Source organism: Stenella coeruleoalba (assembly GCF_951394435.1).
Source record: "Stenella coeruleoalba genome assembly, chromosome: 19".
NCBI classification, from domain to species: Eukaryota; Metazoa; Chordata; class Mammalia; order Artiodactyla; family Delphinidae; genus Stenella; species Stenella coeruleoalba.
In genome coordinates this window covers 39,716,860-39,734,578 of record NC_137165.1, presented here as the reverse complement: position 1 = coordinate 39,734,578, position 17,719 = coordinate 39,716,860, and the positions used below count along the sequence as shown (strand labels likewise).

The 17,719-nt window shown below is 43.3% G+C and overlaps 1 protein-coding gene and 1 pseudogene across 3 annotated transcripts in view; one reads left to right on the top strand and one right to left on the bottom strand.

Annotated features, from left to right (window-relative positions):
• Positions 1-509: 509 nt before the first annotated feature.
• The window catches only part of CWC25 (CWC25 spliceosome associated protein homolog), a 33,163-nt gene continuing 15,953 nt past the window's right edge, over positions 510-17,719 (top strand). For both annotated transcript variants that reach the window (XM_079905940.1, XM_079905939.1), the window contains exons 1-8: positions 510-641; positions 2,899-3,071; positions 10,557-10,793; positions 13,800-13,869; positions 14,573-14,700; positions 15,358-15,421; positions 16,044-16,255; positions 16,630-16,728. In XM_079905940.1, the coding sequence (XP_079762066.1) occupies positions 624-641; positions 2,899-3,071; positions 10,557-10,793; positions 13,800-13,869; positions 14,573-14,700; positions 15,358-15,421; positions 16,044-16,255; positions 16,630-16,728 (1,001 nt within the window). In that variant the 5' untranslated portion in view covers positions 510-623. The remainder of the gene's footprint in view (positions 642-2,898; positions 3,072-10,556; positions 10,794-13,799; positions 13,870-14,572; positions 14,701-15,357; positions 15,422-16,043; positions 16,256-16,629; positions 16,729-17,719) is intronic.
• On the bottom strand, positions 8,346-9,015 carry LOC307178057 (mitochondrial import inner membrane translocase subunit Tim17-A-like; annotated as a pseudogene). The gene is made up of 2 exons: positions 8,909-9,015; positions 8,346-8,683 (listed from the first exon to the last, which is right to left on the bottom strand). The product of its transcript is annotated as a mitochondrial import inner membrane translocase subunit Tim17-A-like (transcript).

The following is a 17,719-nucleotide window of genomic DNA, read 5'->3' as shown; positions in this document are numbered from 1 at the left end:
GGGAAAGCTGGCAGATTCTAAAGGTTTGGTGCAGGGAAGCTGATGGAATTTCGGTTCGATGGTTTCTATTTAACTCCGTAAAATACGCCTGGAGTAAGGGGGTTGGCTGTGAGTCGAGGTTTGAGGAGACTGCGGATTTGAAAGGCCGTTTAGAAATTCCGGGAGGCCCAGGCTGATCCACGCTGGGGCTTCGCTAGGGAGGCCCCGAGTGGAGCTCCGAGGGGGACGCCGCGGTGCGTCGCCATGGCAACCGAACCGCCGGGCTAGGCCCAGGACCAATTGTAACTCGAAACAGCCGCAGCGTTTTAACTCACTACTCCAGAAATCAGGGGAGGAGCCAACCCGAGGCGACCAAAGTGAAACCACAGATCCCGCGATATCACGGCCGCAACCTGCGAAGCTGCACGTGACGCTACCGCCACGCAGCGCGACAGCGAGTATTAAACGTCATGGTACCGCGACGCGGTCGCTCTAATACAACGCCCTCCCGGAAGTGGTCTCTGGATCGGGCAGTGAAAGTGGTAGCCAGTCGTCCCCGGGATCAGATCTCCGGAGGTCGTAGCTGAACTCTTTCTCTGCGTTTCGCCTCGATCCTTCCTGAGTCTTCCAGGCTCTCCACCATCATGGGGGGCGGAGACCTGGTAAGTGAGGGAGCCCAGGGCTGGGGCAAGACTGAGGCCGGAGACCGACTGAGGCTGGGGACGGAAATTGGTGGGGGTGGCAGTGGGTATTCTTGCAACGCAGCCGTTGGGGACAGGGAGCTGTAGCACTGGACAGGGGACGGATAACTAAGGCCATGAGGGACCGGGCGGAGACTTGGGAAGATATGTGAGGTGGGTCGCCAAGGAGGGGAGATGGTGTTTGTTGACAGGGAGCTCTTCTGGCTGGAAATTCTGGGAAGACTCGGGGGCGGTTGGAACCATGGCTAGGAAAGGAGGCAGGTATGGAGGACGTGTCACTTTGTTTTGTATATCTTGTCTTGGGATACATCTCCTTTCCTCAGCTAGGAGTTCAGTCATGTCCTGGGCTGTAGTAGGGGTGATTTGTGCCCCCGTTCTCCTCGTCCCTGAGCCATGTCCTGGGGTCACGGAAGATCTTCCTCATGTTCACTTTTCTGACTTCCACTCCTTCTTCAGTGCTGCATTCTGATCTGTAGTGGCAGAGCTTTCTTCTGAATTCATAGCACTTAATATAAGTTGTGTGGCTATTTCTCTTAAACTGTATAGTTCATTTGTAGGGGGCTAAGCCTCCGAATTGGGCAAATGTACCCATAAGAGCATGGTGCAAGATCAGAAAAATGCTAATCTCCTGAAAGTGTAGCTAATTGAATCAGCAAATAGATTCGTTTAGCCACCTGTCCAGTAGCTATATTAGAGTTTGTCAGGTGTTATCAGTTAGAATGAGTTCCAAGATACCATCAAGGTTCTTCTGACTTACTGTCTTCAAGTAGCTGCATTTAGGGATAGGAAAGCTCTAATCCAGAGTTTCTCAACCTCAGTGCTATTGACATTTTGGGCTGGAGATAATTCTTTGTTGTGTGTGTGGTCCTGTGCATGTAGCAGCATCCTTGGCCTCTAGCCAGTAGCACCTTTCTCCTTCAGTTGTGACAACCAAAACTGTCTACAGACATTGCCAAATGTTCCCTGGGAGGCAAAATCACCCATATTGAAGGCGAGAGACGAGGACCATTAGGACAAGGTGGAGGGTTGGGGAGGAAGGGAGGAAGGACTGAACAACCTGATGAGGGGAAAGGGAGTACAAGAAGAGAGAGAGAAAAGGAAGCCCTCATTAAAAAAAAAAAAAAAATTATTTTGGCCACACTGAGCAGCATGTAGGATCTTAGTTCCCTGACCAGGCATTGAACCCTGCCCCCTACAGTGGGAGCACGGAGTCCTAACCACTGGACCACCAGGCAGTTCCCTCATTTAGGTTTCTTAACTGGTCTCCTGGTTTTCAATCCTGATCCTCTCCAATCCATTCTTTACATGCTAGGCTGGTCATGCCTCCCACCTGCATATGAATGTTTAGTGTTTTCTGCTGTCAACAGGATAAAATCCAATCCCTTAACATGGCTTATAAGGCCCTTAATCTGTTGCTTTCTTAGTTGGCTTCATCTTGAGCCCCTTCCCATCAGCTTGCTCTCCTATCTCCAGCCATGCTGAATTATTTGTTCTTTCTCACCACTGGGCTGGCAGTTGTGTGTGCTGTTACCTCTGTGTGGAAAGCTACCCCACTCCTTCCCGCTTCCTGCATCACTGGGCTAATTTATAATTATCCTTGGATGTCACTTCCTCCAGGAAACCTTTCCTGGTTGGGAAGCTGAACCAAAGCAGTGGCTCATGGGGAGGAGGGAGAGGAGAAGCATTCCTTGAGGGTGAGGAGGAAGATCAGAACCAGGGGGAGATTCTTGGGAAGGAAGGTTGAAAGAGGTACTAGGTGGGGTTGTAAACCATGCAAGTTTAAGGCACGTTAAGTGGACTCAAGGAAAAGAAGGCTGTGTTCATAAGAATGAACGTCCAGTGCCAAAGGCACTTGAATTCTTTTGCCTTTCAGAGTCTATACTTTCCTGCTTCTCTACCCCATTCCTCCTGTATTGTCATCACCAACCCTCACTTCAGGCATGGCCAGTAGAAGTCAGACTCACACATTTAAGGATAGAAGTATTTGAAGGGAATCTCGGAGGGGCCTGTTTTATCCTGAAGCTTTATGTACTTGAACAACCTCTCTCCCGCCCCGCCATGTGTGAGATTTTTGGGTGCCAACCTTGCCATTGTTAAAGACGTCTTGCCCTTACATGCCTGCCTTGGCATGAATATAGGGGTGGGAAAGGGAGGGCCAGTTATACTCACCACCCACCCACTGCCCGCATTGTTTTCTCCCTCCTTTCATTTACCTCAGAATCTGAAGAAGAGCTGGCACCCGCAGACCCTCCGCAATGTGGAGAAAGTGTGGAAAGCTGAGCAGAAGCATGAGGCTGAGCGGAAAAAGATTGAGGAGCTTCAGCGCGAGCTGCGGGAGGAGAGGGCCCGGGAGGAGATGCAGCGCTACGCGGAGGACGTTGGAGCTGTCAAGTACGTGAGGAGCTGGAGCGATTTGGCCTGGGGGTGTCTTGGTGTGTGGGGAATTGCAGAACTGCCTGCAGGTGCATCGTCCAGTTGTTGCATAATAGCTGGTTAAGAGCGTGAGTTTGGAATCAGACTGGCCTGGGTTCTGAGGCTGGCATGGCATGGACTAGCCTAGCTGTGTAACTGGGAGCAAGTTTGGGAGCCTTGGTTACCTTGGTAGAACCGGGGTAATGAGAGTACCCAACTCCTAAGGTTTGTTGAGGATCAAATGAGATGACATGTAAAGGGCTTAGTGTAGACCAAGTTCATGGTAGATGATTGCCAAACACCTGTGGCTGAGGATGATTGCCTATACCCTGCTTCTCAGTACGTGTTGAGGCCTCAGTCCTGCTTTTGTTTATTTATGGATTGCAGGCTTATTTTAGGGAGGCAGAGAGGTCCCGTGGAAGGAGGTAGATGGTGTGTCTGTCAGTAAAAGCTGTGTGAATGTGGACAGTCTCATTCGATATTCCCTGACTTCAGTTTCCTCTTGTATAATATAGGATAGGAGTAACAGACAATAATTACTCTACCCATCTCATAAGAGGGGATGGGAATAAATGTGTTCTGAGAAAAATTAAAAGCATAAAATATGCAGTGCAGGTTTCCCGGAACCTGGGATTCTAATCTGGGGTGTGAGGATAGACAGTGGGAATGTTCTTCTTTACTGATTTCTGTAATTTAATAAGGCGAGATCAGCTCCGGGTCCAGCCGGGGCTCTTGACCGGGAAGTGGCCGCGCAGTGGGGAGGGTGCTCTCAAGCGGAGGTTCCACGGCCCAGGGAGGGCAAAAGCAAAGTCTAACTTGTTCTCAGAGGGAGGTTTCTTGAGCCAGGGAGGTGGTCTATGGTGGCGCTAATGGAGTTAGCACTGGATAGAAGCTAGGTGTTGTGAGAGCGCCCCAATTTTTTTTTTTTAAAGCCGATCCAAATTTCCATCTCTATTTTCTTTACTCTTTCTTGTTTCTAAATGTTCAATGTACTTTTTCTGCAGCTAATGAAAAGTGAAGGTCTTCAAATGTCATGTTTGAGAGTACAGGTAGTATTCAGTGGAAATTGGGAGTCGTCAATATGTTTTTTTTTATCCCAAGAACATAAAACAATCTGTACATACATATTTTTTGTAAATCTTAAATGTAAGAAAATATAGTTAAAAATCACCTGCTTTAAAATCAAATGTAAAATTATTCTTTGGGAATTGTTTTTTTAAAACAGTGAAAAGCAATGAGTAGTGAATATACTAAAGCTATTTATAATCTCTGACTTATTTTAATATACTTGAAATTTTGTTTCTGGTAAGAGCTATTGCTTTCTTGTTTGACTTCCTGATTAAGTTTCAGTAAAATGTGCATATAATAACAACAAACTGTATTCTGTATGAAAAAAACAAATCCGAGAAAACCCACGTCTTCACTGCAACGATCACCAATAAATCGGCATTTTTTAATTTAAAAAAAATATGCAGTGCATTCCTAAATCAGAATTGAATAAAAACTCCAGATAGACTAAAATTGACTTATCTGTACTATCCCTTGTTCATATCCTAGTGGGCAAGTCTCCAGGGTGACATGTGACATACTTCCCCTGTTGGATATACAGGACTTTTCCTTAGTAATTTCATGACAGGAGGATTTGTGACATTCAGAGGCATGTGTGTTTGTGAGAGAGAAAGAGAGACTTAGTTTCAGTTCGTGGAAATGGCATTATGGAATTTAGGCAGGATAACAATTACATTCTTTCTTTTTGTTTGTTTGTTTATTTTATTTATTTTTTATATAGCATGTTCTTATTAGTTACCTATTTTATACATATTAGTGTGTACATGTCAATCCTGATCTCCCAGTTCACCCCCGCCATTTCCCCCGCTTGGTGTCCATACATTTGTTTTCTAAATCTGTGTGTCTATTTCTGCCTTGCAAACCGGTTCAACTGTACCATGTTTCTAGATTCCATATATATGTGTTAATATACGATATTTGTTTTTCTCTTTCTGATTTACTTTTACTTCACTCTGTAGGACAGGCTGTAGATCCATCCACATCTCTACAAATGACCCATTTTCGTTCCTTTTTATGGCTGAGTAATATTCCATTGTATATATGTATACATTCTTTCAGGATTGGCAGAAGGCCATTCTGACTTAAGTATAAAATTTGAAATGTTTTAAAATAAATGGAGTCTTGGAGTTTTTAAAGTACAGCACAATATATTTAGGGCATTAATATATAAAATGAGGTAAAATAATGAAATTTTATAAGTTTTTTTTAACCATAGATACACATTAAATTATTTTACTTTATATACTTTGTATAAATTATATTCTTTATAATTTAAACTAAATAAATTTCACACATTTGAATTAATTCCTGGGCAGCTTATATGACATTTTTATATGTGAGTTTTGAGATTTTTTTGAACGCTTGATTTTAAAACAAATGTCAATTTTAGACGGAATAGCCATTAGTTATAAGAGTTTACTTTCCCACTAACCATAAGTAAAAAATTATTTTGAAATTTTTATTCAGCCAAGCATTACATATTCTGTGCCTGATACGTCAGAAATTTGGACTTTGCAGAGTCTAATTAATGAGGTCAGAGTATAGATGAGCAGCTTCAGAGCCGGGAGTCAGTGTATATCCTGTTGCTGACCCTCATGCTCTCTTGTCTGTTGGGAATGGGAGGAAGGTGATTTTATATTCTTTTGATTTTTTTGCCCCCTCACATATTCTCCAATGTTATGAAACTCAAAGGTTAGCACGTAGGTCCCTTTTTTTGGTCTTTACTTGCAGATGTATTTAGACGATCTGCTTGTCCAGCTGACTGGTTTGTGTAGTTCTTTGCATAGTGTCGTGCTTTTCATTTATCCAATACAACCCTTTGCTATTTAACAATTCACTTGTATGGTTCAGATAATCTTTTCTGTGTTTATTATACAGCTCTCTTAGAACAAAGAAGAAACCTCAATATGCATGTTATCCTTGATCTCCATCCAAATCCCTCTTTGCAGTAGAATGTTGTTTAAGTATTTACTGATAATATTAGAAAATTGTGTTTTCTTTACCAGCATTTTTCAACGCTTGCACTTTAGGGTGTCCTTGGAAGATTAGATAAATGAAGATGGGAGTGATTCCCACCCAAGCAGACTCTCTAAGATTAGCAGCGGGGGTCTGGGGCGAGGGCATCTGGATACTTTAAGAGCTCCCCGGGTGATCCTCATGGGCAGCCTCAATTGAGAACCTGTTCTATATCCTTAGTGATAGCAACAGCAAAAATCTATACACCATTTGGTTTTTATATGACTTTTACCCCAAATGTTCTCTCATTTAAAAACTCAGAGAGAGGGTCTCACTTTAAAAATGATGAGAAATGGCAGTTACTAGCTCCATTTTAGACGTGAGGATATGGAAGTGCGCAGAAGTAATTTGCATGTTTACCCACCTGGGTAGTGGCGGAACCAGGTCAAGTCCAGTGGCACTGGATCTCAGCGATACAACATGTTCTCTTACTGGAGGGCCTGAGCAGGACTGATATTAGTTGAGTCCTTTTAAGAGTAGCTGTAGCCCTGAAAATACTACTTTATAGAAGTATCTGTCTTCATTTTATCTATCCTTTCTTCTGGATACGTCTTGCTCCTTTGCCTGCATATTCCTGGCCCTCCTACCTCTTCATACTGTCTCTTCTCTTTTATTCACTTGCTTAGCTTCTTTTCCCTCATCCAGTAACTGCTCCTGCTTCCCAAGGCTCACTGTTCTTCTCCCTTCACTCCTGTGGTACCAGTGTCTGCTGCATGCTGACGACTCCCACGTTTATCCCACACAAACTCTTGTACCTCTGTATATTCAGGCAGTTCTTTTTTTTTTTTTTTAATTCAGGCAGTTCTGCTTCAAGTGTCCCACAGTTACCCATCACATACTTAGCGCTCAGCAGCACTGTTCAGTAATTAGTTGACCTCTGTGCCTCATCTGGTAGCCTGTGAGCAACTCAGCTGCCTGAATCTTTGTCATCTTTCTGACCTTCTTGCTCTGCCTGGCACATAGGAAATGTGCCAAGTCATTGTTTACAAATGAATAAACAAATATTTATTTCCAGTTTCCCCATCTGCATTCGTGTCAGGCATGCATAGACATGATCCCTTGAGCCATCTTTGACAAGTCCTTTTAGGATCCCCCCCTACTCGATCACTGAGACCTGCTTTTCATTCAAAAAGTACTGCCAGTTCCAGACCCATTGCCCATGAATTGTCAAACACTGAACATATTAGGCAACTGTCTGGATTCATTCCAGCCATCTAGGAGTTTAAAAAAACCTGGTGGGAGATACAAAACACATACATAGAGAATAAAAAGACTAGCTAGTGGGAACATCAGTGATTATCGCCAGGGTAAGAAGACATGACAGAACTACAGGGTAGGTTATGGGATAGGAGGGGCAAAGAAATTATGAAGTACATATTTTATCTCAATACATTTATGTTTCTTCTGCCAGTTGATGAGTTGCCCTTGAAGTAAAACAAAGACAAAACAAAACAGACTAGCTAGTGTTTATTTAGTACTTACTTTGTGCCATGCACTCTTCTGAACACCTTAAAAATTCATTGACTTATTTAATCCCCAACAACCCTATGAGGCAGGTACTCTTTTATCCCCATTTTACAGGTGAGGACACCAGTGCTCAGATGAGTTGCTTGGCTTTAGAGCCGGGATTCAAATCCGTGTTGCCTGACTCCAGAGCTTGTGCTCTTAACCATTATGTTATACTGCCTTTCAGGAAAATGAGCTTGCCAGAATATTCTAGTCACCACTGATCTTCTTGCTTAGACCTCTTTAAGCTCTTATGTAGTCTGCCTTTCACAGTCAGTTCCCTCCAACCCCCAGGAGTTTTTTATTGTTTGAATAACAGAACACACAAAACCAGGCAGAGAAGTCTCCAAGGAAATGATGGTTGTGTTTCACTGTTATTTGTCCCTTGGTTCTTCATCTTCTAAGCACTTATTACAGTTTCTTTTAAGGCTGTTAGACATGTATTTTGATTATAAATACAGTCCAACTGTGAATAAATAACTGTATTGTCTTTTTACACCCATCCCCCATGTTCCTTTAAATAGAAAAAAGTGCTCAATATCTCTTAATAGCCTATTTGGCCATGGTTGTCTCACCTGTGATTTAAAAATACATTGTATCTTGATCTTCCAAAATCCTTCTTGAATTACAGCTTATTCTGTTAAAGAAATTCTGGGAAAGAAGTCATTGATATTGTTGATAGTCTCCAAAAGGTGAGGGTGGTAACTGAGTTGAAGGCACCTGGGAGGGATCTTCAGCAAACCGAGGACCATTGGGAAACTACACAGAGGCAGATCTTGTCAGTAAGATACCAGCTCTTCCAATTAACCCTAGGAGAATGCCACCAGTCACAGCTGACCCAACAACTGTGGCCACTGGTCCCTTTTGGCTGCCAGTGTGACTCCTGTGAAGGCTGCACTTGTGACAGAATTCCAGAGGTCTTTCTAACATGCACCATCCAGCAGAGAATCATGGAAAACAGACCTCCCCAAACTGCAAAGCCACCTCCCAACTGTGGAGGCCTGCTTTTTTTTTTTTTTTTTTTTTTGGCGGTATGCAGACCTCTCACTGTTGTGGCCTCTCCCGTTGCAGAGCACAGGCTCCAGACGTGCAAGCTCAGTGGCCATGGCTCATGGGCCTAGCCGCTCCGCAGCATGTGGGATCTTCCCGGACTGGGGCACGAACCCGTGTCCCCTGCATCGGCAGGCGTACTCTCAACCACTGCGCCACTAGAGAAGCCCGGAGGCCTGGTTTTAATAGCTGTCAAACTCCCACGTAGTCTCTGGTTTACTCCCACTGGAGAATGGTGAAAACCTTTAATTGCATAAAAGACACTACTACCTGTGGTACCCATCATAAAGGCCCCACCACAGTCTTCCACATAGTTCTCCGGGGCACGGCTCTCACTCTTGCTCCTCCATCTTGACCCCAGTGGTGTGAGTGAGGTTGGGTAAGCTGGGTGGAGCCTGACCCCTGTGGCCCACAATCAATTCTTTTTTTTTTTTAATAAATTTATTTATTTATAGCTGCACTGAGTCTTTGTTGCTGCACTCAGGCTTTCTCCAGTTGCGTTGAGCAGGGGTTACTCTTTGTTGTGGTGCATGGGCCTCTCATTGTGGAGGCTTCTCCCGTTGGGAAGCACAGGCTCCAGGCACGCGGGCTTCAGCAGTTGTGGCACACGGGCTCAGTTGCTCCGCAGCATGTGGGATCTTCCTGGACCAGGGCTCAAACCCGTGTGCCCTGCATTGGCAGGCGGATTCTTAACCACTGCACCACCAGGGAAGCCCCACAATCAATTCTTAATCATAGACTATAGTGTTTCTCAAGCCAATCCTTATAATAGGAAAAGAAATCTGAAGGGTTAGACCCTCTATTATTGGTTTAAATTATTTTTATTAAAAATATATGCAAAGATATAACTAGGAAGGTATTATTTATGCTCATAGTTGTTATATAATCTTAAACAAAAATAAATATACAAAATTTAAAAGTCATAGTCAAAAACCATTGCACCTAATGTTATAGATAATATTGTTTCGATGAACCTACTTTGCTACTTGTAGTGTGAATGTGATATTGGCTGCTCCAACACATGCTCTTATGAATGAATTCAGCACACCTTTACTGTCTGTTGTGTGAAGGCTCAATTTTCTCACCACTTTTTTTCTCTTAGAACCACAGGAAAATATTTGGCATGATACTGTGACATAATTTGGCTTCCCTCTTTTGGCTTGAAAGCATAACTTGTTATTGCTGGTCTTTTCTCATTATCCCCTCGAATGTAGTATATTACCACTGGTGCCAAGGTGACAATAAGCACCAAAACACACAGTAAACACAACTGCATATGTGGTCACTGAAATCGTTTTGGTGATGAGCTGATCCAGAACATGCATGTTAGCTCTTTCAGATTATCCTCGAAATGAAAGCACAACATAAAGACTTTGTAAAGGAGACTTGAGAAACCCTGAGCAGAAGATCCATGCCACAGGCTGAGGAACTTTTTTTTCCTCAGAAATTGCTTTAGGTGTGTGGAAATGATCTCTCTCCTAAAATGTAAACTCCATGACAGTAATTACCGTTTCTTCCCAAGTGCCCCATGGAGTGTGGTGTTTAGCCCTTGCTAAGGGGCCTGTAGAATGAGTCCAGTTCTGACCAGCTGTGCCTTTTTTTTTTTTTAAAGTTTGGCCACGCCTTGAGGCCTGCAGGATCCTTGTTCCCTGACCAGCAATGATCAAACCTGCACCCTTGGCAGTGAGAGCATGGAGTCCTAACCACTGGGCCGCCAGGGGATTCCCCCAGCTGTGCTTATCTATCTCTCATGTTCAGGTTTTGTGTGTAGGTTTGAGAAGTCTACATTTTCTTTGACTGTATTTTTTTTTTTTCTTCAACTAGGAAAAAGGAAGAAAAATTGGACTGGATGTACCAGGGTCCTGGTGGGATGGTGAACCGTGATGAGTACTTGCTGGGGCGTCCCATTGACAAATACGTTTTTGAGAAGATGGAGGAGAAGGAGGCAGGCTGTTCTTCTGAGACAGGACTCCTCCCAGGCTCTATCTTTGCCCCATCAGGTGCCAATTCCCTTCTTGACATGGCCAGCAAAATCCGGGAGGATCCGCTCTTCATCATCAGGTACTGATGAGCGGCTGAGAAGGGGGTTTTTATTACAGAGATGCTTAGCAGAGATGTTATCTCACCTCTCGCTTTGCAGTTGGTTTCCTGTTGGCTTTTGTCTGCCATGTAAAAGGATTTGTCTCCATTTGGGCTTCTGATGTTGAAAAGGAGGCTCTATTAAGGGTGCCTGAACTAGGCTGTTTGGGAAGAGATTGGTAAATGTACCAGGCCAGACCAAATTTATTCACTTACCTTTGGCGCTTAAACAAAAATAAGAGGTAGAAGCAAGGTGAGAAAGACTGGCAGCTTCTTAGAAATTGGGGGATATGTGTAGAGTTGGCTGGGGGGTTGAATAGGCCTTTTCCCCTCCCCTCTACCCCTCCCTTTTGTTTGCTTTTTGCAGCAGAACCCTTTGAAAAGAAACTTTAGAATTTTATTTAACCCTGATATGTAACAGATCAAGTAGAGTTGCATTTTGGGTGTTAAATGAAATCATGTGGTGCGTTTTTTTTGTTTTTGTTTTTAATTTTCATTATTTTATTTCAAGTGTGTAAGGTTGAACATTAAAAAATGTTTATTTCTTATTTACATTTCTTTTGAAAATTCTTTTAAAGTTATCTATATATTACAGATATATATTTATATGTAAATATTTTCTCCCATTTTGTTAGCGTCTTAATTAATTAATTGTAGTAAAATATACATAACATAAAATTTACCATCTTAACTTTTTTTTTCTTTTTTTTTCAAGTTCCTTAAACTCACCAGCGTACAAATGTGAGCAGGCACTCTTCCCACACTCACATTGTATCATGAGTACATGTTTGGGTTTTTTTTAATAAATTTATTTATTTTTGGCTGCATTGGGTCTTCACTGCTGCACATGGGCTTTCTCTAGTTGTGGCGAGCGGGGGCTACTCTTCATTGCGGTGTGCGTGCTTTTCATTGCGGTGGCTTCTTTTGTTTCGAAGCACAGGCCCTAGAGCGCATGGGCTTCAGTAGTTGTGCCGCGTGGGCTCAGTAGTTGTGGCTCGTGGGGTCTAGAGCACAGGCTCAGTAGTTGTGGTGCACAGGCTTAGTTGCTCCGTGGCATGTGGCATCTTCCTGGACCAGGGCTCGAACCCATGTCACCTGCATTGGCAGGCAGATTCTTAACCACTGCGCCGCCACGGAAGTCCCATTTTAACTATTTTTAAGTGTACATTTCAGTGGCAGTAAGTATATTCACAGCATTGTGCAACCATCACCACTACCTATCCTTCTCCAGAACTTTTTCATCTTCACAACTGAAACCTTATACTCATTAAACAGTAAGTCCCCATTCTCTCCTCTTCCCAGCTCCTGGCAGCCACTTCTACTTTCTGTCCCTATGAATGTAACTACTGTAGTTACCCATATAAGTGGAATCATATGGTATTTGTCCTTTTGTGACTGACCTATTTCACTCAGCATAATGTCATCAAGGTTCATTTGTGTTACAGCATGTGTCAGAATTTCCTTCTTTTTAAAAACTGTGGTAAAATACACATGACATAAAATTTACCATTTTAACCATTTTAAGTATATATATAATTCAGTAGTAAGGGTATCCAAATTGTTGTGCAACCAACCTCCAGAAGTTTTTCATCTTGCATAACTGAAAATCTGTATCCATTAAGCAACAACTCTTCATTTCCTTTTCCCCCCAGCCCCTGGGAACAACTATTGTACTTTACATTTCTATGAGTCGGACTATTCTGAACCTCATAAAAGTTGAAATCTTTCAATATTTGTTTTTTTGTGACTGGCTTATTTTACTTAGCATAATGTCCTCAAGGTTCATGCATGTTGTAGCATGTATCAAAATTTCCTTCCTTTTTAAGGCTGAATAATATTCCATTGCATGTGTATACCACATTTTTTAATCCATTCATCTGTCGTGCACATTTGGGTTATTTCCACCTTTTGGTTATTGTGAATAATGCTACTATGAACATTGGTGTACAAATACTGTGCATATTATTTTATAAACTCCTTTTTATCACCTAGTCATATATATGGGACATTTTTCTGTGTTGCTGACTATACTTCTGTCACATCATTTTTAGTATCTATATTGTATGGATATACCATAATTTATTTATTTATTTTAAAACATTTTTTTTGACACCTTCCCTTTCTTTTTTTTTGTTTTGTTTTTTAAATTTTTTATTTATTTATTTTTGGTTGCATCAGGTCTTAGTTGCGACACGCAGGATCTTTCATTGTGGTGCGTGGGCTCTCTAGCTGTGGTGTGTGGGCTTAGTTGCCCCAGCATGTGGGATCTTAGTTCCCTGACCAGTGATTGAACCTGCATCCCCTGCATTGGAAGGCGGATTCTTAACCACTGGCCCACCAGGGAAGTCTCTACCATAATTTATTAATATTCTCCTGTTGGATCCCTAACTTGTTTCCAAGTTTTCATTGTTATAACATGAACACCTTTTTAGTGACCTTCCTTGATTATATCCTTTCAGTAACAAATTCTTGAGGAAGCATTTGTAAGACTAAAGAGTTTGTGAGTATGTACAGGCTGTGATAAATGTTGCCGAATTGTCCTCCGGGAAGGTTGACCAGTTTACCCTCCTATGAACCCTATGTGAGAGTAAGACTTCTTGAAAGAGGTATCCATTCTGTTTATTTCCCAGGGGTTATCATGCTAAACAGTGGAGGTAGTATTGAAATGTTGCATACGTTTGATACACAAGATGACATACATTTACTTGACCAGTTGGGAAGCCCTGAGCATGAAGCTTAATAAGCAACAGACCAAACTCACTTTCTTGCACAACAGGGAACCAGTGTGAACTTTCCCCACAATAGTCAATCCCTTATGCAGATTTGGGAAAGATTTCTGGCTTCCACGCAATCATGCAGATTGCACCATGGGGCCTGTCTGCCTGCACTGAGAAAAAAGATTGCTGTATAGAATTATGGAGAGTAGAATGAATGGTTTAATCCCCTTTTGCGAAAGAAAGAATCATGATTTTTATAACTTCTCTTTAGGAAGAAAGAAGAAGAGAAAAAAAGAGAGGTATTGAATAATCCTGTGAAAATGAAGAAAATCAAAGAATTGGTAAGTAGTACATCAAATAAGCATCAAGAGCTGCTTAACATGAAAACTCCTCTCCATTTACTCTTACGAGAGGGAAAGCAGCATGGCTTTAAACATTTTTGTCTAAATTTTAGAGACCTTCTCCTGGTGATTTTGTGCAATCTTAACATATAAAGCTTAATTATGCTTGATTTTTCTCTTTTATGTCTTTTGGTTGGAAAAACAGCATGTTATATCATTCTTCCAGAAAAAGAGGGGTATTGGGATATGCCTGTAGAAAGCATGATCATGCAGTGTGTTCAGGAGATCAGGTGGTATCAAGCCTTTAGGGCCCATTCATCACTCATGTGACATATTATGTGATTGTTCCTTGGATTAGTTGGTAAGGAAAATTTAAAGATTGATCTTGTGGTCCCTGATTACTGTCAGCAGAGTTGCAGTCTTTTGACAAATGGGAATTCCTAAGCAGTGGTTCTGGGGACTGTTTGAAAACACAGATTCCCAGCCCCACCCACCAGAGAGTCTGTTCAGTAGTCTAGGGGTGTTTGTGCACAACCAGGGTCCAGACCCTCCACTCTTGTCGACAGGGGACGTCTGATCATGTCCTGGACCCCTGTAGACCCTGAGGCCTGGAGGCAGGTAGTTTACACATGACCCTGTCCCCTCAGAGGGACTGACAGGGGTCCCAGTAATCTTGCGCGGTTATGTTCTGGGCATTTTCTAGTTGCAAATGAGTCTGGAAAAAAAGGAGAAGAAGAAAAAGAAGGAGAAGAAAAAGAAGCACAAGAAACATAAGCACAGAAGCTCAGGCAGCGATCGTTGCAGCAGCGAGGATGAGCACGGCCGGGAGAGGTGAGTGTGTGGAACGGCGTCCTGCACCTGGATTCACTCACTCATTCATTCCACAGATACGAACTGAATACTTGCTCCGGGCCAGGAGCCACCAGGTTTGGGGGTTCAGTGGAGAACACTTGCACACCGGCCCTCTGCCCCCAGAGCTGGCCAGCTAGCATTTGAGTTCCCGGAGGAGTTGGCGAAACCCCCAGGGGAGCTGGCTGTAGCTGTGTCAGTCTTAGGTCAGACGTCCTGGATATGACTTTCATCTCAGCTCTTGATTCCTGCAAGACTTACGTGGGTTTTATGGAGGCTTTTTTTTTTTTTTTCCAAATGCATTAATGGGCCCATCTGGACCTGTTCTGTGTGTCTCCGTTGCGGGAGCCGCCAATGCTGTCTCTGCTGACTCACTCGTAGTCCCTAGAATAGCAGCACGAGGTGAGAGGAGAATGTGCTCGGGCGCTGGGGCTGAAAAGCAAGGCCCACGGTTTTTCTCAGTAAAAACATGACTGTGCTGATGCATCTTCCCGCAAAGCTAGAGAAACACACTCCCATGTGAGAGCCGGGAGGTGGGAGAGGTCACGTTTGAAACAGGAAGCACGTCTCAGCACAAGAGCTGTAAACTGGACCTTTAGGCATTTTCTTTTTCAATGAATATGTGTTTTAATCTCTTAGATCTCAAAAGAAGATGGCAAATTCTTCCCCTGTTTTGTCCAAAGTCCCTGGATATGGCTTACAGGTAAGGATATGGGCTTCTCAAAGGGAGTGACTGTGGGACTGGAATGTGCCAACCTGGGTACCTTTTTGGACACAGAGCATGTTTAGCCGCCAATCAGACGTGCGGAAAGAAGGGAGTTTGGGCAGCACAGACTGGAGAACAGGCCCATTCCTTATCCCTGAGCCTCTGACTATGGCTGAGGGCCCTCTGAGCAGAGAGGCTAAACTACCAGTGGGCATTTAGGCATTCCGTCCATCCCTCTGCATATAACTTACATGAAATGCGTACATGTTAAGGGTTGATGACTTTCTGATTAATGTACATCCCTCTGGATTCCTTTTTTCCCCTGAGTGTGTTTAACCTGAGGTCCTGTCCTCCGTATTCTGCCTCCTGCTCCTCCTTCGGCTGTAGCAAAGAGCCAAGCCAATTTAGGTGGTTGGGTGATACATCCTTTTAGGGCGTTCTGAGGATAACTTTCCTCAGTTTATACAGCTCTCAGTGATAACTGTGTGATGGGATCGGTATACCCAGTTGGCTCCTTACAGAACTTCAGTGCTTACTCATTTTCTTGTTTCACTGCATCTTCTCCTGAGCTGCTAGATTTTCCTATGAATAACTTTTCTTCCTTTCCTTGATGATATAGGTCAGGAACTCTGACCATAGCCAGGGACTGCAGGGTCCTCTGACAGCTGAGCAAAAGCGAGTGCGTGGGTTGAAGAATTACTCCAGGTCCAGAAGCTCCTCTCCCTCACCTCCCAGACATGGCAGCAAGAAGAGCACCAGAGAAGCAGGGTCTCGGGACAGGAGGTCTCGATCCCCGGGCAGAAGGTCACGGTCCCCAAGGCCAAGCAAACCGTGAGTATGGGAATTCAGCGGGAAATAACCTGTGTATGTGGGGGCCTGGTTACAGCTGGTATTTGCTTTTAGCGATGTCTGTTCATCAACTCTTCCAAAGTCTTTGCTTTGTTATTATCTTTACTTTTTTTTTTAATGTAAAGCTCAGACCCCTAGAACTACATATTTATATATGTGGAATCTCTAGAGTGAGATTAATATCAAATCTTACGTATCCTAATGCCTTTGTTTTTCTTCCACTTCTTCCCTCTATTTTCTTCAATTTGGATTATAGTTCTAAAACTGTTAGCTTTTCTTCCATCATTTGAGGGACATGATACAAGCCACTGTATTGAAAAAGCTCTTCTCCTCTCTGCCCTCTGTGTCTGTTACAGGCACAACTCTAAGGTAAATAGGAGAGACAGAGGCCGAAGTAAGAGCCTATCACCTAAAAAAGACATCTACCAAAGGCGGCATGGTCATGGGTACACCAGGTGAGTCAAGAGCCCAGTAGGTTAACTTCAGACTTTCAGGCCTGAGTCTTGGAATGGCTCAGACCAGGGCAAGTGGATAATCTATATCACCTTTTTTGCCCACCCCTCTTTTATTCATCTTGGTCAACTTTTAACCATCTGCCCTGCCCCCAACCCCATGCGAGTCACATTGAAAGGACAAAGTAAATAGTTTTGAACTATTGAACTAATGACCAATTCACTAAGTGATTGTCTCTCAACACCTGTAAACATGTTATTCTCACAGAGATTTCTACAGGAAGCTTTTCTTAAGAGTGTGCTCCTTTCTTGAGGCATCAGCTGAAAGGGAAGCAGGAAGGTGGTCTCCTTGAGGGCAGACACCCTAAGATAAACTCTGTGTTTGAGTTGGGTGTGGTGTGGGTCAGACAGAACATGGGTGTGCAGTCATGGGACCTGAGGGGAGTTGGCTGTGCCCATGAAAGGCTGTCCCTAGGGGTCTCGATTGCTCTTAGAAGTTTAGATGAGGGAATTCCCTCGCAGTCCAGTGATTACGACTCGGCGCTTTCACTGCCGTGGGCTCCAGTTCAATCCCTGGTCAAGGAACGAAGATCTCATAAAAAAAAAAAGTTTAGTTGACTTGGGCAACTTTTGTGTACTTCCTTTAACTGCCTCCCCCAGTTGGCTGCACAGTAGAATCACCTGGAAAGCTTAAAGAAAAACCAAAATCCTAATCAATCCCTTGTTGAACCCCAGCCCTATTACATCACAATCTCTGGGGATGGGCTCAGACATCAGTATTTTTAAAGCATCCCAGTAGTTCCAGTGCACAACCAGCACTGAGAACCACTGAGAGTTCCTAACAACCTCTTTTATTCAGTATGCTGTTAGAAGAGAGGCAAACCCTAAAGTCCCTTTTAACTTTTAATTGCCTGATTCCCTAAGTTTAAGGTTTCATTTTCACTGGCAACTTTCCAAAATACCCATGTACATATTTCCCTGCCTTCCCAGAGAG